Source organism: Priapulus caudatus, unplaced genomic scaffold (genome assembly GCF_000485595.1).
Source record: "Priapulus caudatus unplaced genomic scaffold, Priapulus_caudatus-5.0.1 Scaffold167, whole genome shotgun sequence".
Taxonomy (NCBI): Eukaryota; Metazoa; Priapulida; class Priapulimorpha; order Priapulimorphida; family Priapulidae; genus Priapulus; species Priapulus caudatus.
In genome coordinates, this window is record NW_014577228.1 from 347,698 (window position 1) to 367,887 (window position 20,190).

At 43.3% G+C, this 20,190-nt stretch overlaps 3 protein-coding genes across 9 annotated transcripts in view; 2 read left to right on the plus strand and 1 right to left on the minus strand.

Moving 5' to 3' along the window:
• Window positions 1-1,794, minus strand: part of LOC106806540 (WD repeat and SOCS box-containing protein 1-like) — a 36,223-nt gene extending 34,429 nt beyond the window's left edge. Inside the window, exons 1-2 of the mRNA XM_014808514.1 lie at window positions 1,732-1,794; window positions 443-606 (exon numbers count right to left, since the gene is read on the minus strand). Of these exons, the coding sequence (XP_014664000.1) occupies window positions 443-584 (142 nt within the window). The 5' untranslated portion in view covers window positions 585-606; window positions 1,732-1,794. The remainder of the gene's footprint in view (window positions 1-442; window positions 607-1,731) is intronic.
• A 63-nt stretch (window positions 1,795-1,857) lies between these two features.
• Window positions 1,858-4,215, plus strand: LOC106806568 (ADP-ribosylation factor-related protein 1-like). Its single transcript, XM_014808561.1, has one exon. The coding sequence runs from the start codon at window positions 2,311-2,313 to the stop codon at window positions 2,920-2,922; it is 612 nt and encodes a 203-aa protein (XP_014664047.1). The 5' UTR covers window positions 1,858-2,310; the 3' UTR covers window positions 2,923-4,215.
• A 12,133-nt stretch (window positions 4,216-16,348) lies between these two features.
• LOC106806551 (argininosuccinate lyase-like) overlaps window positions 16,349-20,190 on the plus strand; it is a 30,135-nt gene continuing 26,293 nt past the window's right edge. The window contains exons 1-3 of one of the 7 annotated variants that reach the window (XM_014808533.1): window positions 16,349-16,355; window positions 18,515-18,564; window positions 18,788-18,895. In XM_014808533.1, coding sequence (XP_014664019.1) covers window positions 18,544-18,564; window positions 18,788-18,895 — 129 coding nt within the window. In that variant the 5' untranslated portion in view covers window positions 16,349-16,355; window positions 18,515-18,543. Of the gene's footprint in view, window positions 16,356-16,462; window positions 16,557-16,717; window positions 16,737-16,902; window positions 17,049-17,785; window positions 17,845-17,883; window positions 18,067-18,514; window positions 18,565-18,787; window positions 18,896-20,190 lie in introns of those variants that run through there. The other 6 variants (XM_014808529.1, XM_014808528.1, XM_014808532.1 and 3 more) reach the window with 6 other exon arrangements.

Genomic DNA, 20,190 nt, shown 5'->3' on the forward strand with positions numbered 1-20,190 from the left:
AGTCAGGTGCTGTTGAGGGTATATAATTTAAATTGTTACATTGTTACCCCCCTCCCAATTTTCTCAACGAATTTAGACGTTTCACAAAAACGACCCCTGGGACTGTCAAATCCGCGGATTTCCGCGGATCCGCGGAAGAATCTCATCCCTGAATACTGCTCAAGGTGTCTTTCATAGCTAACGGGATCCGCTAGACTGGTCACGCTCCACCGCATCTAAGCACCATGCAACAGAGAGCCCCCGCGCAAAAGAACGCAGCGACAGTCAACGCGCACTCTCCGCTGACCTCCGCGTAAAATTGCAGAGTAATCAGGAATCATGGATGTGCACATACGGTGCCTCCTCCTCCAAGCTGGACCCAATCACGCAGAAATCACATTCATGCAGAAGAGAACGCAGAGCTCTCTGCATCGCGGGCTAGGCAAACTAAACTCTGCCTTACCGAGCAGGCTGGCATGCCTGGCTGTAACTCTTGTCAGCGGCTGCCGCGGAAACAGTGTCTCACTCTCCTCGTTTTCCCGATCCGCGGCACGCCACAGAGGGAGCCGGGTGAACCCGTGGTTAGGACGACCCACTAGTGTCATTGACGTACCAGCTGGATCCAGTCTGAAAGAAAACCCCAAAGTTACATTAATTCTTTGTCGCACCAATGTTGTTGTTGTTGTTTTTGTAGTTTTTATTGTTGGTGCTGTTGCTGTTGTTGTAGTTTTTATTGTTGGTGCTGTTGCTGTTGTTGTTTTTATTGTTTTCTTTTCTCCTCCTCTTCACCTTCTACTAATTTGAATAGGCGAACCCGACAGTGCACATACCCGCAAGATATCATTGGACTCTGCCCACTTTCACACACTCTGACAACGAGCTCAAGGCCACACGCGGCTAACAGATAATCTAACATTATATAGAGCCATGCATGCATGCATGAGGTACATGTATGCAGGGTGCGAAATTAACAGGATTCCGGAGTCAAATACTTCCGATTTACTGTCGGACTCCCTGGTTTGACATATATGCAGGAGTCCGTGTGACTCCCTGAAAATTCTGATATACTAACTAGTTAGTTCTGGAGCACGGCCTCGCGAAATTACATTAATTTTTCAGCTAATGTCCAAAGAAAATTTGGCAGACGTGCAACTGCATGAATCTTAAAAATAAGCATATGCGTTATTAATAATATCTTTAATTTTGAACCTCAGACTGCGGACTCCCTCATTTTGCTGCGGACTCCCTCTTTTTGAGGGTAGGGAGTCCGTTGGACTCCCTTGTTCAAAAGTTCACATAGATACCAAAATGGAAGCTGTTGGATGTGTATTCGTGCTGTGAAGGTGTGAAATGAAGCGAGTGTCGAGCGAATTTTGCGATCACGCTTTCCTACCTGCTCTCTTATTCATGTTGTTTGTGCACAGGGCGGGCGTACGGTGTACTTGTGTGTTGCGGATGAGCATTTGACCGACACTTACGGGTAATTATCGGCAATAATAGGCGAAATAGAGTAGAGAAATATTAAGACTTTGAACCTTGGTACTGCCACTGGTACTGGTAGTCAAATAATACATTTCGTGTTTACATTATTTTTTCTATTGAGACGTTCCAAGTGCCTGCGGTCACTACACTAGTCCGACCGTGATCAAAGGCATATTACTATTAGGGTTATATAAACCCATACTATTAAAATTAAGTTTCTTACTTCATAATCTACGTACATGTGCTAATCTACGTGTAACTTTGACCTACTTGCAGTAGAATCGTCCTTGTAGTTGCACTATCTCGTCGATTCGAACACTACTGCGCGTGACGCAAAAGTACAGGATGATTATATCAAATGCTCATCTGTTTTTAATGTGCGTTTGCAGCGCCCCTGCCGGCAACCTACGCTCAGAATGTGTGTTTTCGTTGTCGTTGACTCTCGTTGATCTCTCAACATATGTTAAATTAGTAATACCATCTTTGTAAGCAGTATATCGTTTACAAAAGCGTATCGAAGGACGCCATATACGTGGAACCAACCGAAATTTTCGTTTGCTTGTACCTGAGACATCACGTTTATAATCTGCCTCCATCTGTCTTTACACACACTGTCACTGTCACTGTCAGTGTCACTGACACAGTTCCACTTCCATTTCCACGTCAGTAGTCTAACTCGCGCTACTGGCACTGCTGGTAGTGGTAGTTGCGGTTGCTCCCCATTATCCATATTCACAACCCCATAAGTATTCAAATTCTAAGGGACTACTCCGGAGACAGGTGAAGTTGATCTAATTGATTGTTCCGTGCTGTCAGCAGCAGTCGCCGAGCCGAGCGTACGCTCGAGACATGTACACGCTGCTGTCTGGCTTCTACCGCTGGGCGGTGCAGAAGGACGAGTACTTTGTTCTCATCCTCGGCCTCGACAATGCCGGCAAGACGACGTTCCTCGAGCAGACGAAAACCAAGTTCAACAAGCGTTACGGACACACCGCGGCGACGAACCTAAGCAAGATCACGAGCACCGTGGGCCTCAACATCGGCCGCATCGACGTCAGCTCCTCGCGCCTCAACTTCTGGGACCTCGGTGGACAGGAGGAGCTGCAGGCACTCTGGGACAAATACTATGCGGAGTCACACGGCGTTGTCTACGTCGTCGATTCCACCGATCGGCAGCGTCTACACGAATCGAGGGCCGCCTTTGATAAGATGATAGTGAATGAGACTCTCGCGGGCGTGCCCCTCCTCATCCTTGCCAACAAGCAGGATGTCGAAGGATGCATGGGCGTCGGCGACGTGAAGGCAGCGTTCGGTGGGGGCGCCGGCGTCGGCCACCGCGACTGCCTCGTCATGCCTGTGTCGGCGCTGCGGGGCGACGGTGTCAATGAGGGAATTGGCTGGATGGTGAACTGTGTGAAGCGCAACGTACACCGTCCGCCGATAAACAAAGAGATATCGTGATCACAAGGAGATATCGTGATCATGAGGAGATATCGTGATCACAAAGAGATATCGTTATCCCTTGTAAGGAGATATCGTGACCACGAGGAGATATCGTGATCACAAGATATCGTGATCACAAGGAGATATCGTGATCACAAAGAGATATCGTGCGAGGGACACGTCGTCACACGTGATCAAGTGCCGAGGTAGCAGCGGGAGCGACGTGTCATCGTGCGAGGTCCTACGCTTCATCCCCTGATCTACCGCCAGCGTGCAGAGCTTGCATCCCCGGGTCTGATAGCAGTGATGTAACAAGTCAAGTCACTGACTTGGACTCGAGTCGACTCGAGTCGCATTTTCTGGTGACTTGACTTGACTCGAGTCGAGAACCCAAAATGACTTGACTTGACTCGAGTCACCACTGAAAATGACTTGACTTGACTCAATATGACTCGAGTCGTGGCCAGAGACTCGAGTCAAAGCACAGGACTTGAGTCGCCGTTTGATGACTCGAACACTTCTAAGTTATAGCTAGTGCATGCTAGCGCTAGCGCTAGCGAAACTCGGACCACAAGATTAGTTACATGTACATGATTAGATAGACGATCTTCACTCTTACGTACGTGCGCATGTCTAACTATATGTGCGCAGATCTTTTGAAGCCTTTGGACAGCTGTGCTGTGCTTAAATTTCCCGTTTTGCTTCTTAACTCATTTGACACCAAATGGCCAAGTAAAATCCTGTTATCAAATACCTTCGTACATCTTAGACCTAGACACTGATGAATATAGAATACTTAATTTAAATACCTATTTAACGTTACCAATCTACAATTTTTCTGTTGCTTATAGAATTATGGAAATAACATTGCAAATAGATTAGCTAAAAATCATGACAAATACTAATACAGATTAAACAATATTTTGTTACTTGCTAAAATTTATTTATTAAGTTTAATCTGTTTTATTGAAATGTTTTGTTTTTACATTTTGACGGTTGAGGACATGGGCTACATGTTTGTTTTTCATCGTATGTGCTGGCTCCAGCAGTTCATGCGCGTGACCGTGCGCAATATGGTGTCAATGTACGACGTACGTACATGTACGTCCTACCTTGGAAATCAGCGAAAGTATAGCTAAAGTAAAGTTACGGTACGGCTGAACGTGGCCGTAGTCAAGTTAACATTGACAGGCACGTGCACGCGCGGGCAACTACGGCGAGTTGTGTGATCAGGATTCCAGTCTATTTCCAGAGTCGTGTCATCTGCAGTCATTGCATCTTCTTTGAATAAATTTTATTGATATTCATTAATTGACTGATAATGATACTGTGGCTGTCATGGCAGAATCTGACGATCCTGGACCGTATGTAGTGCAGACAGCAGTGCATTGATTGCTTAAGTAGTGTCGGACCTATTGTTAGTGTGTTAGGGTCAAGTCTTGTGTGGTCCTTTGACATGACATTATAGAGTAGGCCTACTGCTAACAAAGATTAGGAATATTTGTATGCATGTAAAAACTCAAATTTGAGTTCATCAGGTAGTCGGGCAAGACACTTGGCCAACAATTGAAATAGAACAAGAGCAGTCAAAAACAAATAGTAATGAAAATAGTTAAGAAAATGATCTAAAGTGAACTAAACAAACTACATGCAAGAATCTGACATTTCATAAAATGACATCTGACATTAAATAGACATCTAAATAGACATCTGACATTTCATAAAATGGCTCTTGGGAAAAAGGGTCACCTGCCACTCTGAAGTGACTTGAGATGCCTTGTTGAACTCATTGAACAACTGACTCGAGTTGACTTGAGCAAAATTCTTGACTTGAATTGACTTGACTTGGCAATGTGTCTGACTTAACTTGACTTGACTTGGACAAATTAGTAAATGACTTGACTTGACTTGTGACTCGACCACTGTTGACTTGACTTGACTTGTGACTCGACCCGATGGTGACTCGTTATAACACTGCTTCGTTGCCACGCATCGTCGTTTATAATGTCGTACCACAGCATTAATTGACTAGAGCTGGCTCTAAACCACGCCAGGGATACACGTCAGTTGCAACATAGGCCTACATGTATACGTTCTGCGCATCTGTAAGGAAAGGAAATCCTCTGAGCATAATCTGCAGGGACGGACGCATTCCATTCTACATTCGTAGTAACTCAAATCGACAATCGCAATCAAATTAGCGGTGATGACGTCATTCAACACATGAGACAAGGATTTTCAGCGGGGGAGGGAGCATGACGTAATTTAACCTCACCCCTCACCCCACCCGCCCCCGCACGTTAGTGTGGAACGCTGTTGTCCTAACCAAGGGCTTTGAGAAAGAAAAATGTCCTTTTTATCGGTTGAGAGATCAGTTTTACAAGCACACAAACACGCACGCACGCACAGACCCACACGCAGACACGCACGCACGCACACACACACACACACACACACACACACACACACACAGTGGCGTAGGTTAGGGGGGGGGGGAAGGGGCCATGGCCCCCCTGTTGATCCGAAAGTGAAAAAAATAAGAAGAAGAATTGTACTACTAAAATTACAATTGTCGTAGTCAGAATGAAGGCTGTACATGTACTAAAAAGTGCCTCAAATACCATCTCCTGCGATCTACATTTTCAAAATTGTCTGGGGTGGAAAATCGATGATTTTCGTCTCAACCCTATGGCGTCGCGCGTGTCCTTGTTTTCGCAGAGTCAACTAGTGACGATTCTCGACTTTGATTGCCACTGCACGAGACACGCTACCCGTTAATAAGGCCGTGTCGGTGTTTAGCGATACCGACTCGCTGCGCCGAACCCCACGCGGACGTCGCCAACTGGTAAGGTTAAGAGCCTCATGTTGCATAATCCAGGACGCCCACTTCAATTCTCGGCTCCGGCGGTGAGGCTTAATGTATAATAGATCTGAAAGCGAGCCGTCAAATTTCAGGCCATGCTCCGGTCGTGATGAGGGAACCACACAGTAATACTCTGAATGAAAGCAGCATTCAACTTCGACGCCCTATTACGCTTGGTGATCGTGACCACATTCAAACAAAGCTTTCGAGCTTCGTCCGCGCACCCGAATGCTAAAAGCTCTGCATGATTTATGGTACACCGTCAGATGAAAGCCGGCTGTGTGTGTGCGTGCGTGCGTGCGTGCGTGCGTGCGTGCGTGCGTGTGTGTGCGTGCGTGGTCATCTCGATCCATGTGACAGCGTGTTTTCACCGTTCAGATAATGAGATATGAATCTCTGGAAAAAACTGATTTAACGTTGATCTATTAAACCTACAAAATGCACATTACTTGACATTAATTCCTAGTTTAAATCCTCCCCGTCCGCCCCACATATACATAACCGACACATTGTTTTTGTTTGGTTCCCCGTACCTTGGCGGAGACAGCGGTAACTAACGATTCTTCACGTGCAAGGAGCTACATATACCATAATTATATAGGTATATGTAGGTTCTTGCTCACGTGATGCCCGCATACCATCTAGAAATGTACAAGCATTTTTGATGTGCCTTCATGATCTCGCCTCCATATTGAATTCAGATGCGAAGTATTACGAAATCTTGTGTTCAAATGTAATTTCAACGCGTCCGCACTGCTGGATACTGCCAGACACACCTTCGCCAAGGTAGGAAACCGCTAAAACATTTTCTTAGGATTACGAAGAAGTGATACGACTACCGTAGAACGTTGAAATACGGCCAAAGTTACCAATTTTGTTACCAACGCAACCCCCAGCATTGCGCACGGCTGTTATATTGTTGGACGCTGTTAATTTCAAATCGTTGTATGCAAACTCTTCCGGCTTCCTCTTCGATTGGAATTTACATCACATTGAGGTTCAATGTACAGGCTTCACGACGTAGTCTCTATTTTTATGAAATTAAAAAGATAAGTACGTGCGGTAACGCGACGAAGATCGGAGCAGCATTGCTAAATTAAAACGCAGTGACTGGAGGTACGGCAGCCGTTGTTCGTTGAAGCCCCTTTTTGGCGTTAGGGTTATGGTTAGGGTTAGTGTTAGGGTTAGGGTTAGGGTTCTAGCTCATCTAAACTCTCAAATCGGAATTTATTTCCAAGCGTTATTCGAAATCTGGCGCCACCGCCGCCATCTTTGTCTCGTTAAGTATGAAAGCGAATGGACTGCCGTACCTCCACCCTCGAGACATTAAGATACGGCTGCCGTACCCGTAGCCACAGCGAAATTAAAATGCCTCTACCTATACAGTAACGTAAACACACGTAGGCCTACACGGTACTATCCCGTAGATTTACATAGGCAGTTAAAATCACGAACGGTGTTAGATGTAGCTCTAGAACTATAGCCCTTCGCTTTGCCAAGGCTCCTGTGGCAGAGCGAACACACACACACAGACATGTACACGTACATGTATCTGGGAGACTGATGCAAGAAACCCTTTGTCCGGGGTACCCTGCAAGCTAGTGCGTTGTACCATCTTTTACCAGAGTCATTGGGATGGACATTTATCCAGAAATCTACTCAAGGGTAGCTCAGCTCTATTTTAAATTCATTTTTGAATCAAAATATGAATCATTCAGTCAGCTACTGCGCATGCGCGAACCCGGATTTGAGCTTATTCATTTCTAAAATATTTGCCAATGTAGTAGGGAGTCATATCCTGGGTCACATATGCCTAGTAGCTGTTAAAATGACGAGTATTTCGACGAATATATACACGTAGGTCCCTACATGTATCTGGGAGACTGAAGCCAGAAACGCTCTATCCGTGGTATCCTGCAAGCTAGGGCGTCGTACCATCTTTTACCAGAGTCATTGCGATGAATATTTATCACAGAAATCTACTCAAGGGTAGCCCAGCTCTATTTTAAATTCATTTTTTAATCAAAATATGAATCATTCAGTTAGCTACTGCGCATGCGCGAACCCGTATTTTATTCTAGTCAGCATAGATAAATTTCTAAAGTATTTGCCAATGTAGTAGGGAGTCATACCCTTGGTCACATATGCCCAGTACCTGTTAAAAAGTATTTCGACGAATATATACACGGACATGTATTTGGGTGGGCGGGAACGGATGAAGTCGGGATTTTGCACCTTACAGACTAGGGCGCTCTCCTAATTATGAACACAGGTCTACTGATACCAATTAATTACAGAAATTTATGCTGAGATATCCCCTAAGCATATTAAATTGATAATCATCACAAAATATAACTCTTCTAGTGAGATATTGCGCATGCGCTAACACACTAACGTGGCCAGATTATGTACTGTCTGGGATATGCAGCGGAGACCTTACATGCAGGATCATCGTCCTGTTTCTTAAGTGAAATCTACTGATGGAATTTTATTATAGAAATCTATGCTAGAATACCTCCTTTCTATTTTAAATGCATAATTTTCGCAAAAGATTAGTATTCTCGGCCGTGAGATATTGCGCATGCGCGAGCACCGTTTCAGGCGTGGGCAGTACGCGACTGAATACAACTGCATAATATAGCTTGCTGAGCAGAGGAGTGAGTGATGGGAGACTGGGAAAGGCAGCAGGGAAAGATAGCTGTGAGCGGAGAAAAAGAAGGAGGCTGAGCTAAGAAATGAGGAAGGATGGCGTGCAGCGGATGATAGTAGGGATTTAGCACCTACAGGCTAGGGCGTTCTCCTAATTAGTAACACAGGCTACTGATAACAATTAATTACAGAAATCTATGCTGAGATAACGCCTCGTAACAATATTGAATTCATAATCATCACAAAATATAACTCTTCTAGTGAGATATTGCGCATGTACTAACACAACTAACGTTGCCAGATTATGTACTGGCTGGATATGCAGCGCAAGACCTTACATGCAGGATCATCGTCCTGTTTCTAAGTGAAATCTACTGATGGAATTTTATCATAGAAATCTATGCTAGATAATCTCCGCTCTATTTAAATGCTAATTTTCGCAAAAGATTAGTATTCTCGGGAGATATTGCGCATGCGGCGAGCACCGTTTCAGGCGTGCAGTACGGACTGAATACAACTGCATAATATAGCTTGCTGAGAGAGGGAGTGAGTGATGGGAGACTGGGGAAAGACAGCAGCGAAGATAGCTGGGGCGGGAGAAAAATAAGGAGGTTGAGCGAAAGACAATGGGGGCAAGGGGGTGGGCGTGAGCGAATGAAGTAGGGATTTAGCACCCTACAGACTAGGGCACTCTCCTAATTATAAACACAGGTCTACTGATAACAATTAATTATAGAAATCTATGCTGAGATACCCCCTAACCCTATTAATTCATAATCATTACAAAATATAACTCTTCTAGTGAGATATTGCGCATTAGCTAACACACTAACGTTGCCAGATTATGTACTGTCTGGGATATGCAGCGAAGACCTTACATGCAGGATCATCGTCTTGTTTCTTAAGTGAGATCTACTGATGAAGTTTTATTATAGAAATCTATGCTAGAATATCTCCTCTCTATTTTAAATGCATAATTTTTGCAAAATATTAATATTCTCGAGAGATATTGCGCATGCGCGAGCACCGTTTTCAGGCGTGCATACGAACTGAAGACAACTGCATAATATAGCTTGCTGAGATAAGAGTGAGTCGTTCGAAGACTGGGGAAAGGCAGCAGGGAAGATAGCTGGGGCGCGGGAAGAAAATAAGGAGGGAGCGAAAGACAATGGAGGCAACGGGGGTGGGCGTGAGCTGATGAAGTAGCCATTTTGCACCCTACAGGCTACTCTCTAACGTTTCCGGGCGCTCTCCTAATTATAAACAAGGTCTACTGATTAACGAATTATTACAGAAATCTTGCTGAGATACGCCCTGAACCATATTAAATTGATAATCATCACAAAATATAACTCTTCTAGTGAGAATATTGCGCATGCGCGCGAACACAAACTAACAGTTGCAGATTATGTACTGGCTGGATATGCCAGCGGAGAGCCTTACATGGCAGCGATCATCGTCCTGTATTTCTTAAGTGCAAATCTACTATGGAGATTTTAGCATAGAAATCGATTTGGCTCAGAATAATCTTCCCGCCTCTATTTTAAATGCATAATTTCGCAAAGGAATTAGTATTCTCGAGAGATATTTGCCGCAATGCGGCTAGCACCGTTTCAGGCGTGCAGTAGCGGACTGAATTACAACTGCAAATTTAAGTTGCTGAAGAGGGCAGTAGTGATCGGGGGGCGGCGGGTGAGAGACTGGGAAGGCAAGCAGGAATAGGCTGGGGCGGAGAGAAAAAGAGAGACTGAGCTAAAACAATGGCAGAGAGAGGGGTATGGCTGTGAGCGGATGAAGTAGGATTTAGCAGCCCTAACAGGCTAGGCGTTCTCCTAATTATAACACAGTCTACTGATAACAATTAATTACAAGAATACTATGCGAGAGCATACCCCCTAACATATTAAGTTGATAATATCATACACAAATATAACTCTTTCTAGTGAGATAATGTCGCATTAGCTAACACCAACGGTTGCCAGATTATGTACTGGCTGCGGTATGACAGCGGAGACCTTACATGCAGCGATCAGCGTCTCTGTTCTTAACTGAAATATACTGAATTGGAATTTTATCATAGAGAATCGATGCTATGATATCTCCGCTCAATTTTAAATGCAATGATTTCGCAAGCAATAATTTGGTATTCTCGAGAGATATTGCGCATGCGCGAGCACCGTTTCAGGCGTGCAGACGGACTGAATACAACTGCATTAAGATATAGCTTGCTGAGAGAGGAGGAGTGGATGGCGAGACTGGGAAAGGCAGAGAAGAATTAGCTGATGGCGCGAGGAAAAGAAGGAAGCTGAGCTAAGACAATGGAGGCAAGGGGATGGGCTGAGCGGTAATGAAGTAGGATTTAGCACGCTACACGGCCTAGGGCGTTCTCCTAATTATAAACACAGGTCTACTGATAACAATTAATTACAGAAATTATGCGGAGATAACCCCTAACCATTATATATTAAATTGCAATAATCATCACAAGATGATAAACTTCTTCTAGTGAGATATTGCGCATGCGCTAAACACACTAAGTTGCCAGAGTTATTGTATCTGGCTGGATACTTTCAGCAAAGACCTGTATACATGCAGGATATTGTCCTGTTCTTAAGTGAATCTACTGATTGGAATTTTATCATAGAAATCTATGCTCAGAATATCTCCGCTCTATTTTAAATGCATAATTTTCGCATAAAGATAGTATTCTCGTGGAGATATTGCGCATGCGCGAGAACGACCGTTCAGGCGTTGTAGTACGGACTGCCAATAACTGCATAAATAAGCTGGCTGAGAGAGGGAGTGAGTGATGGGAGACTGGGGAAAGACAGCAGCCGAAGATAATGCTGGGGCGGCGAGAAAAAGAAAAAGGAGCGTTGAAGCGAAAGACAATGGACGGCAAGGCGATGCGGCCGGCGCAGCGGATGATACGTAGGGATTAGCATCCTACAGCGGCGTAGGGCTCTCCTACATTTTGTTAACCACAGTCTACTGATAACAATAATTACAGAAATCTATGCTGAGATAGACCCCTAACCATATTTGAAGCTTTCATACCACCTCATCACAAAAGTATAACTCTTTCTAGTGAGAATTTGCGCATCCACCAACACACTAACGTTTGCCATGGATTATTACTGCCTGGATATGCAGCGGAGACCGTTACATGCAAGATTTCATCGTCTGCTTTTCTGTAAGTGAGGATGTTATCGATGAATATTTATCATTAGAAATCCTATGTAGAATACCTCCTCTTTATTTTAAATGCATAATTGTCACAAAAGATATTAATCATTCTCGAGAGATATTGCGCATGGCGCTGAGCACGTTTCAGGCGGCTACAATACGGACTTGAAGAAACCTGCATAATATAGCTTGCTGAGAGATGGAGTGAGTGTTGGAGACTGGAAAAAGGCAACAGGCGCCAAGATCGCTGCGGGCGGGGGAAAAAGAAGGGAAGGCTGAGTGAGGAGGACAATTCGCAAGGGGGTATGCTGCGCGGAGCGGGATGAAGTTGGGATTTTGCCACCCTACAGTGATAGGGCGCTCTCCTATATAAAACACATTTCTACTGCATACCAATTTAATTGACAGAAATCATTGAGAACACCCCCTAAGCATATTAAATGATAATTCATCACAAATATCACTCTTATAGTGAGATGATTGCCGCATGCGCTGAACGACACTAACTTGCCCAGATTATTTACTGGCCTCGCCGTATATGCACGGGACTTTACATGCAGGATTCATCGTGCTGCTTCTTAAGTAAAATTACTGATGAAATTTTTTATAGAAGATCTATGGCTAGAATAGCTCCTTCGTCTATTTTAAATGCCAAAATTATTCGCCAAAATATAATATTCTCGAGAGATATTGCGCATGCCCGAGCACCGTTTCAGAACGTTTGCAGTACGGAGTGAATACAACTGCCATAATATAGCTTGCCTGAGAAGAGGGAGTGAGTGTTGGAAGACGTGGAAAGGCAAGGGAAGATAGCTGGGGCGATGAGAAAAAGCAGGAGGCGTGAGCAAAAGACAAGGAGGCAAGGGGTGGCGGTGGCGCGATGAAGTAGCCATTTTGCACCCTACAGGCTAGGGCGCTCTCTTAATTATAAACACAGGTCTACTGATACCAATTAATTACAGAAATTTATTTTGAGACACCCCCTAAGCATATTAAATTGATAATCATCACATATTATAACTCTTCTAGTGAGATATTGCGCATGAGCTAACACACTAACGTAGCCAGATTATGTACTGTCTGGGATATGCAGTGGGGACCTTAAATGCAGGATCATCGTCCTGTTTCTTAAGTGAGATCTACCGATGGAATTTTATTATAAAAATTTATGCTAGGATAACTCCTCTCAGACTCTGTTCTAAATGCATAATTTTCTCAAAATATTTATATTCTAGAGAGATATTGCGCATGCGCGAGCACCGTTTCACGCGTACAATACGGACTGAAGACAACTGCATAATATAGCTTGCTGAAAGAGGGAGTGAGTGTTGGAAGACTGTGGAAAGGCAGCAGGGAAGATAGCTGGGGCGGGAGAAAAAGAAGGAGGGTGAGCGAAAGACAATGGAGGCAAGGGGATGAGCGGGAGCGGATGAAGTATCCATTTTGCACCCTACAGGCTAGGGCGCTCTCCTAATTATAAACACAGGTCTACTGATAACAATTAATTACAGAAATCTATGCTAAGATAGCTTCTAACCCAGTGATGTAATGGAAGGTATACGTATGTATACGCCGTAAACTTAAAAAAAATAAATGTAGACTCTATAGTAGATCTACGAATTATGAAAATCGTCGACATTCATACGCTGCGCGTGGTGTTCCATAGAATTAATTTGTGTTGGCTATCCATATACGAGACTAACTTTTGACAAATCAAACGTACGTATTATCGACATTGATGATTGCGCATCCGCCTCCAAGGGCCGGCGGGGCGGACGTGGCGCGCGGCGCTTAGGCTATGCCAGTGTAGCGGTTTTGCTCTGTGCGACTGAACCGTGACTGTATGTTTACCGTATTCGTCAGTTATGTATATTTTGTTCAAGGTACACAACAAAATGCACGAAATGAATAAGGATATGATCTACTTGTACATTGCCTCTTTACCAAACAAAACATTTGGAGGTCTATGACAGTGTGTCTTATAAAAATCTGTATAAACAATTAAATTACCTCAGACACTTTATCATGATATTACATTTGATGAGTATTGCAGAAACTAGAACTAGAAAATCAATACTATGACAACGGCTTGATCATTTTTAGATTATTTTGTGTCTTGGTAGATTTAGATTATAGTTAGGGCTTATGCAAGGATTGGTCTGAAGATATGACTCACCAATGCTTCAAATTTTGATGCCTTTTGCCAAAACTTGCATTAAAATTTCGAGGTGATTTATGTGAAAGGGGAATTGATTTGTTGTGTTAGTTTCTTATTGTAATTTGATCTGGTCAGGTGTGGTCACTGGGGGGGGGGGGGGCACTGTGCTTTCCGCTGAATCACCACGCACCGGCGCAGCGCCTCGTCGTTTGGCTTGTTGCTTTTGATGATTGAGCTATCAGCTATAACGGGAGTATACCCACAACAATAATTTAACCACATCACAACACTGGCATTCACCAATACTCCGCCCTCGTCTTTCTGGAAACACTCGCCGATCAATGTTTTCACGGTCAAAACTCAGATCCGTATAGTTAGCGCACGCGATTTGGTGTATATTTCCCCACTGATTCAGTTACAAAAAACCACGGCGTATATATGTGAAAAGATGAAAGTATTGTGAGCAGTTTCCCCACTGCTCGTGCATGCCAGGACCAGTCACAAACTCCATGCAGAAAAGATGACACACCCGCTCAAGCTCGTCAGCTTGTGCGCGAAACTGTAGGCGGAAAAATTAGGTTTAGGCCTATCCGCTCCATAATCCATGATGATGATGATGTAATAACAAAAGACACATATATAGCCCTCAATGCTAGATAAGACAGTGATGTACAAGTGATTCCACGCGATATTGATTAACAGTGAAATAGACTCTCGATTCCTGCCTACTACCGAGGTGTACCACGTACAGATGGCTTTCTTGGTCATTTCTTCTTCCTCCTTTACGAGGACAGTGGCAGTTACTCTAAGTTCTACGCATCGGACGCTACTCATTAACGCTACTGGGTCGCATTTTTGCGCGGCGTATCGCGGGACGCTCTCGCGTGGAACAGGACGCCACTTGCAAATAGGCAGCGTTAGTAATATGGATTGCGCAGTTAGGCTTATAGAACTCATATGGCTTTGCGGCTATAGTTCTAGAGGCTAATGCGCAGTAGATCTTTGCGCGCCAGCGCGTGGATCGCCAACGGACCCAGTAATACAAAGATAGGAGCTTTACCTGGCCGATAAGGTAATTTTGATATAAGTAATAGATATAAGAAAGACGTGTAATCTTGCTGCAAAGTAGAACAACGTGCTAAGGCCTTATCTGCGCATTCAACCGCTTTGAAAACTTCACCTAGATCAAATGAAAACATTAGCAGCCACGTGGAAATGCCGTAGACTCTGGAAGCCCGCTTGAAAAGGCACACATTATTACTCTCATTGGTAAGAGATTCTAAATTTAAATTGTTCTTCCGTTTACACACATTTACTCTCACGGTCGAGCTATAGCGGGCTAGCACGATCTAATCCGGTAGGTTGTCATATGACAACGCATCGTCCTTAGTAAAAGACATGCTATATACGTAAGGAATTTAAATAGGACGAGGTAAAATAACATATGGTAGGAAGACCACAGCCGTTTCTATCCTCTCAGACACTACAATGACATGACAGACAATACATGCAGAAATACAAGCGCAGAAAAATTAGTAACTACATAACAACATTAATATTAACTTATTAATTATAATATAAATTATTAACATTAATATACACTTTCGAAATATATTATAACAAATTCAACAACATATTACAAGAATCATCTTAATTTACCTTAAATTTTCGTAAATACAGCTTAATATTTTAAAGAAAGAACATCAAGTAAGAAAATAAAAAAAACAATACTACAGATGCACGACTTCACATAGCGCAGTCATGATTAATTAGGAACAGTAGGACTGACTCATAACAAGTGAATAGAGCAGGTGAAATAATATTTGTAGGCAGAGCATATGCCATTGCCAACTAAATATCACTGGGCTGTCAGAGTCATATTATATATACCACGCATCACATCACATAGATGTCACACCTTTATATATATATAAATATATATACTATATATTATATATATATATATATAATTATATTATATATAGCGAATGCTATTAAGACAGGAAAGCATAAATTGCTAGCAGATCATACGCAGTTCCTATCATTCAGATAATCTACATTAAGCATGACAAGGACATATTACGCTGCATATACGTTATGTGTGTACTTTTCTTGCACATTCTCTGCTTCTCTTTAGTAAAGCCCTGTGACCACGTCAAGGTAGGACGCACCTGTTTAGGAATTTTTTTCAAGAAAGAAACCTTGATTGTTTAGGAGGAAGTGCGCAACAATATTTGCCCATGCGATCGTAATTCTGTGGTTGGTGTTGTAACTCGCCTTCATAGTAAATAAAATTATAGAATAATTAATAATTTAGATAATATATATATAGAAATCAGTCCAAAAGAATTGTAAATTAGTAAATAAATTGTTTAGTCGTACTCGACGTCAAGACGCAAGTGTCCCGTTTCCCGCAACTCCGGTTGATCGATCGAAGTCTGAGGTCCGGTCAAGCATAACCTGTATAATACCAGTCGTCATGTTACGCTTGACTGCGTTCGTCCATACACTGACTCTCTGACTGCGCTGACCTGCGCTACTCTGACTGCGCCTCTAGTTGAGTAAGGCCTAGCGGCCTGTTAACGAGCTGGAGCGGTGAATCATTTAACGTTAGGGTCAAGCATAGATATAGAATGAAGCATCCTCAGGTTGTAAGTATTTACGGATGACGTCATGCGACTGTACCGTCACGGTTTAGAAGTGCGCATGCGCCCAGCAACACGCCACAGAAATTACTAGGGGAGTAGGGACTTGGTACTTTGCCTTGCGGTACTAACAAGTTACAAGTTACAGGTGGTATTTATATATTTATATTGGCCAGCTGCCGGCTGGTGCCAACACGGCGCGAATCGCCAACCAGCGTTTGGGGTACCGGTTGCCTGACATTCTTTCAGCACTCAGCAGTCTACTTTACGTCTTTAGCTCAGAAAACGGTCGGCTACAGTTAGCCACAATTTCCCATTTCTCGTCTGGCGTGTACGTGGCGTGTATGCCTACTGGCAGCAAGATCAAGCCGCCACGTAACAGCACACTCGCGGCCGCCATTGGACGTATATTATATACAACAATATATATATATATATAGTTTGTATATATATATAGTCAATGGGCGCCGCGGGTTGTGCTGTACGTTTGCGCGAGCCTTTGATCTTGCTGGCAGAAGTGCAGTAGATATGTGGCGTGTACGTGCGTTGCATTTCATTCCCATCTACGTACCGAGTTACGTTCGTGTAACAGTCGGAGAGCCTGTGGTCGTTTAGGCTACAGTTAGCTCTAGCTCAAAAACGGGTTATTGCTAGGGTATTAGAATACCCCTAGATTTATTAATAAATTAAATTTATTTATTAAATTTTAAAATTATTTAAAATTAAATTATAATTAATTAATTTAAATAATTAGAGGCTTGGTATAGACAATCCGTCGCCACAGCCTGGTCGGGCTACAGTTTAGCTTAGTACTATAGCCCGCGCTCAGTTCAGGCAACTGTACGCGGGCTATAGTTTACTAGAGCTAGCTAGGCTACAGTCTACTTGTGCTTTGTAAATTGCAACTGTAAATAGTCGCGATAACCGAAAAACGGCATGCACACTGTTCCCTTCTCGCTTAACACTACTGTTGGCTTACGCCGCGTCCTACGCCTTTTGTAAGGCCCGCTCTCCACACGCTGCACGACAGCATTCACAGCAAAACACAGCGTCCGTTTGTTGCTGAAAAAAAATTGTGATTTCGCGCATTGTGTTCACTCTGGTTCAGTAATCAGAAATTAAATTATGCATGTGCTTGTTGTCCATTGTCTGATGGTAGCGTGAGCAGAACACGTGATAAAAAAACAATCGCGTTGATTGGTTCAATTGTCTTTTCGCCGTCACGTCAGCCGGCAAAAGTCAAACTCATTTGACTTTCGCCGTCGCCGTGAAACCCGGCTGGCGCCGTGCCGTGTCAGTGGAGACTGCGCCATAAGATATAATAGATTTGAACTTTGCCGGTAGGGGTGAACAACGCCGTTTCCGTGGCGTTCCGCGCCGCGCCGCGTGTGTGGAGACGGGCCTTAACAGTCGGAGAGCCCGGTCGGTTTAGAAAAACGGTAACATCTCAGTTGGCCTAATCCTATTTCGCCTACACCAATTTTGACTCGCAGCTAGGGCCTGCATACCTCGACCTCGGTAAATTTTACGTTGCTGGGAAGATCGTAACTCTTACTGGGAGATACGTCGTGTTGGGGAAAGGTTACGACGTCCCAGCTTTGGGATAGTCCTTACTATTTATTATCTATCTGACTGGGTACTCCTAATGATTTTTATAGTTGGTGAGTGCCAGCAACGGTAAATTATACACAAAGTATATGTTATTCACACATTAATATTTTTATGTAATTGTCAATATTGTGCATGGTGTACTGGGCGAAAACAGCGTGCTTGTTATTGTAAGTTATAGTGTAAACATGTATTGAAAATAAATACATATGTTTTCTAGTTATCTCTCTTGCTTTTTGTGGTAAAGCTACAGATACAAGCATATCAATATAAATTATAACATGTACATATGAGCATTAATTGCACCTTGATAATTCACTATGAAAAGTAATATAATGTGCTACTTTCTAATAATGACATATTTTAATGAGGTTCTACACCAACTATAACAAGTATACTTTGCACTTAGATCTATAGTTATTTTGTTACTCTGTCACATAGCATGCCATTGTTGCATGATTATTTTGCGCATTAAAAACCTTATTTTTACCGCATTTTTAGAAAGGCGTGCAGAGACTTTTACAAACAAAATGGCTTCAGAGGCTTCAAAGGTAGGAGTACAGTCTGAGTAGGCTTCATAGATGATCAATCAAAAACCAAAGAAAACCACTACAAAAAGACAACGTGTTGAACTATAATGGCACATGTAAACTCGACAGCTGCTTGTCTTGCAAATGTTATACACTTGTAATGAATGGTAGAGCTTCTTGCCATTGACATTGTTCCGTCCCCCAAGTTTCATTGTGTCAAATGGCGCTTATATTTCTCTAACAGGAGACGAAGCTGTGGGGTGGTCGATTCACCGGTGCAACAGACCCGATCATGGAGAAATTCAACGCGTCAATTGGTTATGATCAGCGCATGGCACAGGCTGACATTGAGGTTGGTCGGAAAAACTTCCGCAGAGTTGCATTAATCAACCGGTGTCTAAGAAGAACGTTGCTGGAAAAGATTTCTGCATGAATTACAGGGAAATAGAGATTCTCTTACACTGACTGTGTGAATGAGATATTCTTCTTTTTACACTGACTGTGTGAATGAGATATACTTCCTCTTACACTGACTGCGTGAATGAGATATACTTCACCAGCTGCGTTTGGTACCGTTGCCTGACACATTACTTTCCAGCACTCAGCAGTCTACTTTACGTCTTTAGCTCCAAGAAACGGTCGGGCTACAGTTAGCCACAATTTCCCATCTCGTGGCGTGTACGTGGCGTGTTAGTCCGAGATTCCTCTGACCAATACCCACACCGACGATTTTGGTGGTTTTGGTGTGGGTTAGGTCAGAGCAACTTCCCTATGCAAAACGTTTGCATAGGGAACCAATTTAAACAATAAAAACTAAGCAATAATAAAATTTAAGCAATAAAAACCAATTTTGGTGGGCTAACCCACACCAAAACCACCAAAATCGTCGGTGTGGGCATTGGTCAGAGGAATCTCGGACTAGTGGCGTGTATGTGGCGTGTACGTGCGTGCATCTCATTCCCATCTACGTGGCGTGTACGTCGTGTAACAGTAGGGGAGCCTGGTCGGTTTAGGCTACAGTTAGCTCTAGCTCCAAGAAACGGTATTGCTAGGGTTAGAATACCCCTAGATTATTAATTAAATTAAATTAATTTATTAAATTTAAAATTATTTAAAATTAAATTTTTTAATTAAATTAATTTAAATAATTAGACTTGTATAGACAATCCGTCGCACAGCCTGGTCGGGCTATAGTACTAGAGCTAGGCTACAGTCTACTTGTGCTTTGTAAATTGCAACTGTAAATAGTCGGCATAACGAAAAACGGTAGCCACAAGTTCCCTTCTCGCTTAACACTACGTTGGCTACGCCGCGTCCTACGCCGTGTAAAGGCCCGTCTCCACACGCGGCACGACACATCACAGCAAAACACAGCGCCGTTGTGCTGAAAAAAAATACATTGTAATTTCGCGCATTGTGTCTGAGCGCATTGTGTTCACTCTAGTTCAGTGATCAGAAATTATGCATGTGCTTGTTGTCTATTGGCTGATGGTAGCGTGAGCAGAACACGTGATAAAAACAATCGCGTTGATTGGTTCAATTGTCTTTTAACCGTCACGTCAGCCGGCAAAAGTCAAACTCATTTGACTTTCGCCGTCGCCGTGAAACCCGGCTGGCGCCGTGCCGTGTCAGTGGAGACTGCGCCAT